Source organism: Trematomus bernacchii, unplaced genomic scaffold (genome assembly GCF_902827165.1).
Source record: "Trematomus bernacchii unplaced genomic scaffold, fTreBer1.1, whole genome shotgun sequence".
In the NCBI taxonomy this organism is placed as follows: domain Eukaryota; kingdom Metazoa; phylum Chordata; class Actinopteri; order Perciformes; family Nototheniidae; genus Trematomus; species Trematomus bernacchii.
In genome coordinates, this window is record NW_022987560.1 from 1016943 (window position 1) to 1031365 (window position 14423).

Here is a 14423-nt window from a genome sequence, read left to right on the forward strand (position 1 = left end):
GACTCCTGGTGCTAGACTCCTAGTACTAGACTCCTAGTACTAGACTCCTGGTACGAGACTCCTGGTGCTAGACTCCTGGTGCTAGACTCCTAGTACTAGACTCCTGGTGCTAGACTCCTAGTGCTAGACTCCTAGTGCTAGACTCCTAGTGCTAGACTCCTGGTGCTAGACTCCTGGTACTAGACTCCTGGTGCTAGACTCCTGGTGCTAGACTCTTAGTGCTAGACTCCTGGTGCTAGACTCTTAGTGCTAGACTCCTGGTACTAGACTCCTGGTGCTAGACTCCTAGTACTAGACTCCTAGTGCTAGACTCCTGGTGCTAGACTCCTAGTGCTAGACTCCTGGTACTAGACTCCTGGTGCTAGACTCCTGGTGCTAGACTCTTAGTGCTAGACTCCTGGTGCTAGACTCCTGGTGCTAGACTCCTGGTGCTAGACTCCTAGTGCTAGACTCCTGGTGCTAGACTCCTGGTACTAGACTCCTGGTGCTAGACTCCTGGTGCTAGACTCCTAGTACTAGACTCCTGGTGCTAGACTCCTAGTGCTAGACTCCTAGTGCTAGACTCCTGGTGCTAGACTCCTGGTGCTAGACTCCTAGTACTAGACTCCTGGTGCTAGACTCCTGGTGCTAGACTCCTGGTACTAGACTCCTGGTGCTAGACTCCTGGTGCTAGACTCTTAGTGCTAGACTCCTGGTGCTAGACTCTTAGTGCTAGACTCCTGGCACTAGACTCCTGGTGCTAGACTCCTAGTGCTAGACTCCTAGTGCTAGACTCCTGGTACTAGACTCCTGGTGCTAGACTCCTAGTACTAGACTCCTAGTACTAGACTCCTGGTGCTAGACTCCTGGTGCTAGACTCCTGGTGCTAGACTCCTAGTACTAGACTCCTAGTACTAGACTCCTGGTGCTAGACTCCTGGTGCTAGACTCCTGGTGCTAGACTCTTAGTGCTAGACTCCTGGTGCTAGACTCCTGGTGCTAGACTCCTGGTGCTAGACTCCTAGTGCTAGACTCCTGGTGCTAGACTCCTGGTACTAGACTCCTGGTGCTAGACTCCTGGTGCTAGACTCCTAGTACTAGACTCCTGGTGCTAGACTCCTAGTGCTAGACTCCTAGTGCTAGACTCCTGGTGCTAGACTCCTGGTGCTAGACTCCTGGTGCTAGACTCCTGGTACTAGACTCCTGGTGCTAGACTCCTGGTGCTAGACTCTTAGTGCTAGACTCCTGGTGCTAGACTCTTAGTGCTAGACTCCTGGTACTAGACTCCTGGTGCTAGACTCCTAGTGCTAGACTCCTGGTACTAGACTCCTGGTGCTAGACTCCTAGTACTAGACTCCTAGTGCTAGACTCCTGGTGCTAGACTCCTAGTGCTAGACTCCTAGTGCTAGACTCCTGGTGCTAGACTCCTAGTACTAGACTCCTAGTGCTAGACTCCTGGTGCTAGACTCTTAGTGCTAGACTCCTAGCACTAGACTCCTGGTGCTAGGGTGGGTTAAAGCAGAGAACACATGTCACTGTGTGCTGTGTGCTCTGCATGTGTGACCATTACAGAGGGGTTCATCCCTCCCCAATATATATAACAAAGGGATTATGTGTTTTTTCATTTAAAACGAGCTCCACCAGCAGAGGGCAGACTCCCTTTATTCTGCACTGGTTTACTGAACTGTGTTTTTAAATAATGACACCGCTGGAGCAGGAGAGGAACATGTGAAACTTTATGTCTTCATGCTTCACTTCTCCTTAGATTCACTTGATTAGTTATTTGTTGTCGACTGTTTTTAATAACCCTAATATTTATAGTTGGCTCGGGCTTGACCAGTCTGTATTTTGTCTCTCTCTCTCTCTCCGTCACTCTTATCTGATCAGTCTGTATTTTGTCTCTCTCTCTCCGTCACTCTTATCTGATCAGTCTGTATTTTGTATCTCTCTCTCTCTCCCCCAGCCTCTGAAGGAGGTGGTGCCCCGGGTGGAGAAGGGATACAAAATGGACGCCCCTGACGGCTGCCCCCCGGTGGTTTACGACCTGATGAAGCAGTGCTGGACCCTGGACTCTGTGGTGCGGCCATCTTTCCACATGCTGAGGGACAAACTGCAGCACATCAGAGCCAAGGAGCTGTACCTGTGAGGGGGGGGAGGAACAAGATGAATTTACACAATTACCATCATAGACTTATGTGGAAAATGTGGAACATTTTTGAGTGGTTTTGCGAGTTATTGAGGACATTTTCAGGATCATAAATGGCCAAGGAGCTCTACTTGCCACTTTGTGAACCCGGAAATGTTAAGTACCCCAAAGTTTTATCTTAGGGTCTCCAGCACATAGAAACTGCCGGATGCTAACCTGCATATGTTGGGCAATTAGCATCATAGACTTATGTGGAACAATTGGACAATTTTGGAGTGGTTTTGGAGGTTATTGAGGAGGAGGAGGAGGAGGAGGAGGAGGAGGAGGAGGAGGAAGAAGCGGGACCACAACATTTCCTCCCCCCTGACCCCCGCCCACGAGGACTGTTTCCTGTTTGTGTCTCTTCCTCACTCTTTATAGTCTACTTGCCACTTTGTGAACTCAGAGATGTTGAGTACCCCAAAGTGTTATGTTAGAAATGTAGAGTTGGGGTCTCCAGCACATAGAAACTACCTTTTGAGTACAAAGATGGCCCCTTTCTGGTTGACATTGTAGATCCCTCAATAACCCACAAAACCACTAAGAATAATAATAATGACCAAATCTGTAAAACCATTTTTTAACTATAGTCCACATTAAGTTCTAATTCACACACTTCATGCTAATTGTGCAAACTGCCCAGGTTAGCATCCGGCAGTTTCTATGAGCTGGGGACCCTCCTAAACATTTATATCATTAAACGTTGGGGTCTTCAACATCTCCAGGTTCAGGACTCTATGATCTGGAAACAAACCGTTACCTGCCGTCTCTCTTTTGGTCCAAGTTTCTCCTCCTTCTCTTTTCGTTCCTCCTCTCCTGAACGCGGCATTATACCTGGAGAGGCTGGGCCTTTTCCTCCACGTTTGTCAGGTGCTTTTCTTCCTCCTCCTCTCATCTTCATCATCATTCCTGGATCTCTGCATGAATCCTAACCCCCAGGTTTGTGTCAGATGTGGGGCTTTAAATCTGAGAAAAGTGCCTCCAGTCTCCAGAGCTCCAGAATCTGCTCCTCCACCTGGACTGCTTTTTTTAAGGAAATCTTTTTTATTGCTTTCCTTGTTTTTTCAGGGAGGATATCAAACCATTTTTTTTTTTTTTGTGCCGTCTCCTCCGCCTCAATTTCCACCATCAGAGACTGGGATTTTGTTTTTATCCATGAAGAGGAACAGGAAAAGAGAGGCGGGACAATAACGAACACGAAAGGTTTTTTTGGGGGGGTTTAGAGGCAGTTCCCAAACACTCATCATACGTGGGCTTGTTTTTATATCAAAATATATTTAAAGGGTTAAAAAAAATACAAAAAAGGGGGGTGGGCAGGGGGGGGGGGGGGGGGTGCATGCTGTGTTTGAGAGGCCTTGGGTTCAAACTGTCAGTGCTTTTAATGTGTTCATTGTTTTATTATGCTACCATGATTACAAATAAATCATTCCATCTGAACAGCGTGCAAACACCTGCATCCTTACAGTGGTGTGTGTGTGTGTGTGGTGTGTGTGTGTGTGTGTGTGTGTGTGTGTGTGTGTGTGTGGTGTGTGTGTGTGTGTGTTGTGTGTGTGTGTGTGTGTGTGTGTGTGTGTGTGTGTGTGTGTGTGTGTGTGTGTGTGTGTGTGTGTGTGTGTGTGTGTGTGTGTGTGTGTGTGTGTGTGTGTGTGTGTGTGTGTGTGTGTGTGTGGTGTGTGTGTGTGGTGTGTGTGTGTGGTGTGTGTGTGTGTGTGTGTGTGTGTGTGTGTGTGATTCAACATATGGCATCTCCTCCACAGTGGATTTTCTCAGCAGAGCTCAGGCCACAGTGTGATGTTAAATATTAGGAATATATATTCATAGTTAAGTTAATAGTTTTTAGTTTAAGGCGAGACACGACACACACCGGTCAGTTTGAGACTCATTACATTTCTCTTAAATTCACCAAAAGTAAACCTGTCTTATTTGCATATTCGAACATAACACTTCAAAAACTTGTAATAATAAACATAATTGTCTTAATGTAAAGTTTCATGTTGATAGTTAAAAGTGTTTTACCTGTAGTGTTAAAATGTATGGACTTTTACAATGCATATCTTTAAAGGTGGTTTTCTCTACGAGTTTTACATTTTTGGATTTTACATACATGGAACTCTGCAGGTTTCACCTTTTTATATTCTGGGATTGTGTTTTTATACCATAGCCGGATTTATTCAAAACTTTATTTATAAAAATTTTATTTATTTATATATTTATAAATAATATTTATTTAGTTGTTATTCTACTGATAAACAAACCTGGACTCTTTAAAGTAGAGACACTACATACTGATATACATCTCAACATCAGCAGGAGAGGACTCTTTAAAGTAGAGACACTATATACTGATATACACCTGAACATCAGCAGGAGAGGACTCTTTAAAGTAGAGACACCACATACTGATATACACCTGAACATCAGCAGGAGAGGACTCTTTAAAGTAGAGACACTATATACTGATATACACCTGAACATCAGCAGGAGAGGACTCTTTAAAGTAGAGACACTACATACTGATATACACCTGAACATCAGCAGGAGAGGACTCTTTAAAGTAGAGACACTACATACTGATAAACACCTGAACATCAGCAGGAGAGGACTCTTTAAAGTAGAGACACTACATACTGATATACACCTGAACATCAGCAGGAGAGGACTCTTTAAAGTAGAGACACTACATACTGATATACACCTGAACATCAGCAGGAGAGGACTCTTTAAAGTAGAGACACTACATACTGATATACACCTGAACATCAGCAGGAGAGGACTCTTTAAAGTAGAGTCACTACATACTGATATACACCTGAACATCAACAGGAGAGGACTCTTTAAAGTAGAGACACTACATACTGATATACACCTGAACATCAGCAGGAGAGGACTCTTTAAAGTAGAGACACTACATACTGATATACACCTGAACATCAGCAGGAGAGGACTCTTTAAAGTAGAGACACTACATACTGATATACACCTGAACATCAGCAGGAGAGGACTCTTTAAAGTAGAGACACTACATACTGATATACACCTGAACATCAGCAGGAGAGGACTCTTTAAAGTAGAGACACTACATACTGATATACACTTGAACATCAACAGGAGAGGACTCTTTAAAGTAGAGACACTACATACTGATATACACCTGAACATCAGCAGGAGAGGACTCTTTAAAGTAGAGACACTACATACTGATATACACTTGAACATCAACAGGAGAGGACTCTTTAAAGTAGAGACACTACATACTGAGATACACCTGAACATCAACCAATCAAATGAGTGTAAAAGGGCCTTTTTAAGATGTTAAATATGTCATCACTATTATTTCCTCAACAGGTTTTTTCTCATTTGTGAAACGCTGACCTGTTTTTAGCCTCCCTGTCACCTCGAGTCAAATCACATGTTTTTAAATGAGAAAATTACTGTTTAAATTTAACTCCAACACTTCATGATCATCGTGTGACGAGACAAAGACGTAAGTGTGAACTGATGCTCTGAAGAAACCAGAGATCTCAAAGTCCCAAAGCCTGATCTCTTGTCAGACGTACGACTATAAATAAAACCTCCTTCCATCATCTTTGTGAGAGCAGAAATATCAGGAACAGGAGGAAGAGTGCAGAAACGTGTTGGTTTGATCTTCTCGTGGCTTCCTTCCTTGTTTTTCTATCAAGCCACTAGACGCCTTAGACAGACAGTTTAAACTCATTTTCTTACAGTTGAAGAGTTGCTTGGCCTCCGATGGTTTGGATGATATTATGCAATGCTCCAAATAAAATAACAAACTTTTCACACATGCAACAAAGTAAAGAGGCCTTTACAATAATCAAAACAAAGAGGCAAAACTCAAATAAACAACTTAGGTATTCTTTCTTGCTTTCTTTCTATGTTAAGGCTTATATAACTTGATACCTTAAAGGGTAATTAAACGGTTAAAAACGGTGTCTCGACGGCGTCTTTCATCACTGTCACTTTAGAGGAGGCGCCGTGGGAATTGTAGTCTTTTATAGTGTGTTGACTACAGACGTCACGATTAGGTGGCCTTTCTCCAGAGATGGCAAAAGTACACACATCCTTTCCCCAAGTAGAAGTACAGATACTCGTGTTTAAAAATACTCTGGTAAAAGTAGAAGTACGGACTAAACTTCTTTACTCAAGTGAAAGTAAAGAGGGCTTTGAAATGTACTTCAGTAAAAAGTACCCATAACTAGCAGCTGTTTTAAAGAGTACCTGACCTCCCTTTATATTAATAGAACAATAATGTCATTGTTAGCTAATGAATGTTTCCATGCTGAACAACGGCAACATGACAACGTTTTCATTGGTCCTTCTTCTTTAGAGAAGACCAGGAAATGATGGATACACGGATCGTGTTCAAATCAATAGGCACGCAATGACTCTAAATAATAATGATCACGCCACCAGACACACATTCAAACTAAAGGAACCAGCCTGTTTGGGAAATGAGAGAAGTAGAAAGTACAGGTATTTGTGTTCAACATGTAAGAAGTAGAAAGTACAGGTATTTGTGTTCAACATGTAAGAAGTAGAAAGTACAGGTATTTGTGTTCAACATGTAAGAAGTAGAAAGTACAGGTATTTGGGTTCAACATGTAAGAAGTAGAAAGTACAGGTATTTGTGTTCAACATGTAAGAAGTAGAAAGTACAGGTATTTGGGTTCAACATGTAAGAAGTAGAAAGTACAGGTATTTGTGTTCAAAATGTAAGAAGTAGAAAGTACAGGTATTTGTGTTCAAAATGTAAGAAGTAGAAAGTTCAGGTATTTGTGTTCAAAATGTAAGAAGTAGAAAGTACAGGTATTTGTGTTCAACATGTAAGAAGTAGAAAGTACAGGTATTTGGGTTCAACATGTAAGAAGTAGAAAGTACAGGTATTTGTGTTCAACATGTAAGAAGTAGAAAGTACAGGTATTTGGGTTCAACATGTAAGAAGTAGAAAGTACAGGTATTTGGGTTCAACATGTAAGAAGTAGAAAGTACAGGTATTTGTGTTCAACATGTAAGAAGTAGAAAGTACAGGTATTTGGGTTCAAAATGTAAGAAGTAGAAAGTACAGGTATTTGTGTTCAACATGTAAGAAGTAGAAAGTACAGGTATTTGGGTTCAAAATGTAAGAAGTAGAAAGTACAGGTATTTGGGTTCAACATGTAAGAAGTAGAAAGTACAGGTATTTGTGTTCAAAGTGTAAGAAGTCAAAGTAAAAGTCGTCAGAAAAATAAGTAGTGGAGTAAAGTACTGATACCAGAAACATGTACTTAAGTACAGTAACGAAGTATTTGTACTCCACTACTTCCCACCTCTGCCTTTCTTATGAAAACTAAATACTGGCTCTCTCAGATCTGTTATCACTCTTTAAACTAAGGTGTCCACTTTCTGACTTCAGCAAACAAGGGTTCAAGCGTGATTTTGTGTGATTCTCATGGATTTGAATGACACTGACAGGGCGGGAACAATGGAGGCTGGTTACATAATGCAGTTTGTGCTCATGGCCAATTCTGTGCTGCTGTCAGGATGCATCACGGCAGCTTTTACCATCCTCCATCCTGCTGCGACCACACGATATACCGGACCCCCTCCATCTTTGTTTGCTCGACTCACTGGCTAGAAAATAACCTCATTAGCTGATTTGGGAATCATTTTGGGATTTTCCACAGACTGATTTCCTAAGGGAGCTGAAAAGGTGCGACACAGAGCTTCAAATTATAGAGAAATGTCATTTGGAGCAGGTATATGGAGGTGGTGTTACCATAGGGGAATGGAGTACAGGAAGAAGTGTTTATAACCTTTACTTAAGTCAAAGAACAAATACATGAATGTACATTTTGAGATTACAATGCTTATATTTATGTTAAGGTGTTCTTAAGGTATGAGAAAACAAGTGAATTGCACGTGAAGTCATGTGACCGTGCTGTAGTTCCTTTATAGCCCAATATTAGCCGCCTTTAGCTTAGCGGTGGTGACGTGAAGTCATGTGACCGTGCTGTAGTTCCTTTATAGCCCAACATTAGCCGCCTTTAGCTTAGCGGTGGTGACGTGAAGTCATGTGACCGTGCTGTAGTTCCTTTATAGCCCAACATTAGCCGCCTTTAGCTTAGCGGTGGTGACGTGAAGTCATGTGACCGTGCTGTAGTTCCTTTATAGCCCAACATTAGCCGCCTTTAGCTTAGCGGTGGTGACGTGAAGTCATGTGACCGTGCTGTAGTTCCTTTATAGCCCAACATTAGCCGCCTTTAGCTTAGCGGTGGTGACGTGAAGTCATGTGACCGTGCTGTAGTTCCTTTATAGCCCAACATTAGCCTCCTTTAGCTTAGCGGTGGTGACGTGAAGTCATGTGACTGCTGTAGTTCCTTTATAGCCCAACGTTAGCCGCCTTTAGCTTAGCGGTGGTGACGTGAAGTCTTGTGACCGTGCTGTAGTTCCTTTATAGCCCAACATTAGCCGCCTTTAGCTTAGCGGTGGTGACGTGAAGTCATGTGACCGTGCTGTAGTTCCTTTATAGCCCAACATTAGCCACCTTTAGCTTAGCGGTGGTGACGTGAAGTCATGTGACCGTGCTGTAGTTCCTTTATAGCCCAACATTAGCCGCCTTTAGCTTAGCGGTGGTGACGTGAAGTCATGTGACCGTGCTGTAGTTCCTTTATAGCCCAACATTAGCCGCCTTTAGCTTAGCGGTGGTGACGTGAAGTCATGTGACTGCTGTAGTTCCTTTATAGCCCAACATTAGCCACCTTTAGCTTAGCGGTGGTGACGTGAAGTCATGTGACCGTGCTGTAGTTCCTTTATAGCCCAACATTAGCCTCCTTTAGCTTAGCGGTGGTGACGTGAAGTCATGTGACCGTGCTGTAGTTCCTTTATAGCCCAACATTAGCCACCTTTAGCTTAGCGGCGGTGACGTGAAGTCATGTGACCGTGCTGTAGTTCCTTTATAGCCCAACATTAGCCGCCTTTAGCTTAGCGGTGGTGACGTGAAGTCATGTGACCGTGCTGTAGTTCCTTTATAGCCCAACATTAGCCGCCTTTAGCTTAGCGGTGGTGACGTGAAGTCATGTGACCGTGCTGTAGTTCCTTTATAGCCCAACATTAGCCGCCTTTAGCTTAGCGGTGGTGACGTGAAGTCATGTGACTGCTGTAGTTCCTTTATAGCCCAACATTAGCCACCTTTAGCTTAGCGGTGGTGACGTGAAGTCATGTGACCGTGCTGTAGTTCGTTTATAGCCCAACGTTAGCTTTTTACTTACTGTGATAAAATGTATGCTTCAAAGAACATTCAAAATGTATTAATATGTGGAGGTTATCCTGCTGAACAAAATGTGTTAGTATCATAAATGTTTATTTGCCATAGAGTTTATTTTCCTGCAATAATCCAAACGAAATCCAATGAAAAAATCCCATTCGCTTTTTGCATGTGATGCTATCGCTTCAGGCTCTGCTAACAAAAATACGTAATTCATTTCTTATTCAAGGTCACTTCATCTAATCTGTACACAGTAGAGGACACTTCAGGGTCACCATCTTCTCATTCTCTCCTCTATATCCTTCATTATTTTTCATTCACAGTACAGTAAACCCTTGTAATTTTCTGAATCATGATGAATTATAAGGGTATACGTTTTAAAATGTAAAGCCTTACTGGAGGTATCACTGTGACGAGAGCTGGTGTTGACAGCAGTGAGAGTTAATTCTCCGCCTTCACGTCCCAATATGTTGCTCTCTCCTTCACACTTAAATAATCCTGACAACCGCACAGCTCTGAGCTCAGGAGCAGGATGTGTTACAGAGAGGGCAAAAGTACACATCCTTTCCTCAAGTAGAAGTACAGATACTCGTGTTTAAAAATACTCTGGTACAAGTAGAAGTACAAAGTTCTTTACTCAAGTAAAAGTAAAGAAGTATGGGCTTTGAAATGTACTTCAGTAAAAAGTACCCATAACTAGCAGCTGTTTTAAAGAGTACCTGACCTCCCTTTATATGAATAGAACAATAATGTCATTGTTAGCTAATGAATGTTTCCATGCTGAACAACGGCAACATGACAACGTTTTCATTGGTCCCTCTTCTTTAGAGAAGACCAGGAAATGATGGATACACGGATCGTGTTCAAATCAATAGGCACGCAATGACTCTAAATAATAATGATCACGCCACCAAACACACATTCAAACTAAAGTAACCAGCCTGTTTGGGAAATGTGAGAAGTAGAAAGTTCAGGTATTTGTGTTCAACATGTAAGAAGTAGAAAGTACAGGTATTTGTGTTCAACATGTAAGAAGTAGAAAGTACAGGTATTTGTGTTCAACATGTAAGAAGTAGAAAGTACAGGTATTTGTGTTCAAAATGTAAGAAGTAGAAAGTACAGGTATTTGTGTTCAACATGTAAGAAGTAGAAAGTACAGGTATTGGTGTTCAAAATGTAAGAAGTAGAAAGTACAGGTATTTGTGTTCAAAATGTAAGAAGTAGAAAGTACAGGTATTTGTGTTCAAAATGTAAGAAGTAGAAAGTACAGGTATTTGTGTTCAAAATGTAAGAAGTAGAAAGTACAGGTATTTGTTTTCAAAATGTAAGAAGTAGAAAGTACAGGTATTTGTGTTCAAAATGTAAGAAGTAGAAAGTACAGGTATTTGTGTTCAAAATGTAAGAAGTAGAAAGTACAGGTATTTGTGTTCAAAATGTAAGAAGTAGAAAGTACAGGTATTTGTGTTCAAAATGTAAGAAGTAGAAAGTACAGGTATTTGTGTTCAAAATGTAAGAAGTAGAAAGTACAGGTATTTGTGTTCAAAATGTAAGAAGTAGAAAGTACAGGTATTTGGGTTCAAAATGTAAGAAGTAGAAAGTACAGGTATTTGTGTTCAAAATGTAAGAAGTAGAAAGTACAGGTATTTGTGTTCAACATGTAAGAAGTAGAAAGTACAGGTATTTGTGTTCAAAATGTAAGAAGTAGAAAGTACAGGTATTTGTGTTCAAAATGTAAGAAGTAGAAAGTACAGGTATTTGTGTTCAACATGTAAGAAGTAGAAAGTACAGGTATTTGTGTTCAAAATGTAAGAAGTAGAAAGTTCAGGTATTTGTGTTCAAAATGTAAGAAGTAGAAAGTACAGGTATTTGTGTTCAAAATGTAAGAAGTAGAAAGTACAGGTATTTGTGTTCAAAATGTAAGAAGTAGAAAGTACAGGTATTTGTGTTCAAAATGTAAGAAGTAGAAAGTACAGGTATTTGTGTTCAAAATGTAAGAAGTAGAAAGTACAGGTATTTGTGTTCAAAATGTAAGAAGTAGAAAGTACAGGTATTTGTGTTCAACATGTAAGAAGCAGAAAGTACAAGTATTTGTGTTCAAAATGTAAGAAGTAGAAAGTTCAGGTATTTGGGTTCAAAATGTAAGAAGTAGAAAGTACAGGTATTTGTGTTCAAAATGTAAGAAGTAGAAAGTACAGGTATTTGTGTTCAAAATGTAAGAAGTAGAAAGTACAGGTATTTGTGTTCAACATGTAAGAAGTAGAAAGTACAGGTATTTGTGTTCAAAATGTAAGAAGTAGAAAGTACAGGTATTTGTGTTCAAAATGTAAGAAGTAGAAAGTACAGGTATTTGTGTTCAAAATGTAAGAAGTAGAAAGTACAGGTATTTGTGTTCAACATGTAAGAAGCAGAAAGTACAAGTATTTGTGTTCAAAATGTAAGAAGTAGAAAGTTCAGGTATTTGGGTTCAAAATGTAAGAAGTAGAAAGTACAGGTATTTGTGTTCAAAATGTAAGAAGTAGAAAGTACAGGTATTTGTGTTCAAAATGTAAGAAGTAGAAAGTACAGGTATTTGTGTTCAACATGTAAGAAGCAGAAAGTACAAGTATTTGTGTTCAAAATGTAAGAAGTAGAAAGTTCAGGTATTTGGGTTCAAAATGTAAGAAGTAGAAAGTACAGGTATTTGTGTTCAAAATGTAAGAAGTAGAAAGTACAGGTATTTGTGTTCAAAATGTAAGAAGTAGAAAGTACAGGTATTTGTGTTCAACATGTAAGAAGTAGAAAGTACAGGTATTTGTGTTCAAAATGTAAGAAGTAGAAAGTACAGGTATTTGTGTTCAAAATGTAAGAAGTAGAAAGTACAGGTATTTGTGTTCAACATGTAAGAAGCAGAAAGTACAAGTATTTGTGTTCAAAATGTAAGAAGTAGAAAGTTCAGGTATTTGGGTTCAAAATGTAAGAAGTAGAAAGTACAGGTATTTGTGTTCAAAATGTAAGAAGTAGAAAGTACAGGTATTTGTGTTCAAAATGTAAGAAGTAGAAAGTACAGGTATTTGTGTTCAAAATGTAAGAAGTAGAAAGTACAGGTATTTGTGTTCAAAATGTAAGAAGTAGAAAGTACAGGTATTTGTGTTCAAAATGTTAGAAGTAGAAAGTACAGGTATTTGTGTTCAAAATGTAAGAAGTCAAAGTAAAAAGTCCTCAGAAAAATAAGTAGTGGAGTAAAGTACTGATACCAGAAAAATGTACTTAAGTACAGTAACAAAGTATTTGTACTCCACTACTTCCCACCTCTGGCTGTTAGTGTGCAGATAGCATGTTAGCATGTTAGCATTGACAGGTTAACATGTGTGACAGAATGAGACTGAGGTGTCAGCCTTGGCTTCATTGGGTGAGATGTTGGCAGATTCCTTGAAGCCACACGACTCACCAGGAAGCCACAAATCTGCAGAAGATTTTACTCAAGTGAACCTTTAAATGGTCAGTCGCATATAAATATTTTATGAAAATGAATAGATTGCTGTTTTCTACATCACACCCATATTACACCCTTATTATACCCATGTTTCACTGTAAGTACACCCATAAAGACACATAATACACACACATATTACAATGTTATTCAACCCACATTACACATTACTACACCTATATTAATACACCTAACACACCTGTATTACACCAATAATACACCTGTATTATACCCATATTGCACTCATATTACCCTGTTATTACACCCACATTACACATTATTACACCTATATTAATACACCTATATTAATACACCTAACACACCTGTATTACACCAATAATACACCTGTATTATACCCATATTGCACTCATATTACCCTTTTATTACACCCACATTACACATTAATACACCTATATTAATACACCTAACACACCCATGTTACACTGTTATTACACATCAACACAGCCTGTCAAATGATTTTATCCCCACAGTAACCATTTAAGGGTTAAAGTATAAACACAAAATTCTACAACGACTCGGTTAGAAGTAAAAGTCCTGCATTCAAAGGTAGCAGTACAAAAGTATAGGCATCAAAATATACTAAAATGTATGTGTATGTGTGTGTTATAGCCCATTTATATTGAAACACTGGATTATGATTATTGATGCACGAATGTGTTCATCACAGAGCGGAGCTAATTTAATTACTTTATATGCAGAGGGATATTTTAACATATTTTACCGCTAAATCAGAAAGAGATAACGCAGAAACTTGCCTCTAAACTCAACCTGCCTCTGAGGTGCCAGCTAGCAAACCGTCTGCAGAGACAAGACATCCAAACTCCAGGAAAGAACGTGTGGTTTATTCAAATCATCCAATATCCAAAAGTGCAATGCCTTTCATGTGATCAAAGTGATATCATATATTATTCTGAAATGAGAGAAAGGATTCATTCTGACAGTTTCTCAGGTTTCTCAGGCTTTAATCCTTCCATCAATCCATTAAAACACTGTGTTCACACCCATTGTGGGGTGTCACTGAATAACTTTACACGTTCCACAGCTTTAAAGAGAAAGAAAACGTTGTGGGAAGTATGTTTTTTCTTCCTTTCTTGCAGAGAATTAAACCAACCGTCCACAAAATGTATTTCCTAAATAATCCATCTGTGAGAAGGTGAAGAAATACAGCAACCCTCTCACCCTCTCTTTCACACACACCTCAACCACACCTCACACACACCTCACAGATACCTCACACACACCTCACACACACCTCACACACACCTCGCAGGTGAACAGGTGATTATATTAACTATAAGTGTCGCCCATACCCATGTGACCCAACTGATCCAACCCATAATTGATGCAGAAATGATAAGTTATAATATTATAAACAAGGCAAACATATAACCCCAATAAATCATACGTTAGAAATCCCAAATCTGACATGTCGTGAAAATGTTCATCACAAATGTGCATAATTTAATGAAAAATTAGTATAGTATAGTAAGTCATAAAGAATGTTATAAA

At 40.0% G+C, this 14423-nt stretch overlaps 1 protein-coding gene across 1 annotated transcript in view; it reads left to right on the forward strand.

Moving 5' to 3' along the window:
* LOC117477341 (tyrosine-protein kinase CSK) overlaps positions 1-3358 on the forward strand; it is a 69971-nt gene extending 66613 nt beyond the window's left edge. The window contains exon 13 of the mRNA XM_034124024.1: positions 1942-3358. Coding sequence (XP_033979915.1) covers positions 1942-2124 — 183 coding nt within the window. The 3' untranslated portion in view covers positions 2125-3358. The remainder of the gene's footprint in view (positions 1-1941) is intronic.
* Positions 3359-14423: the final 11065 nt, after the last annotated feature.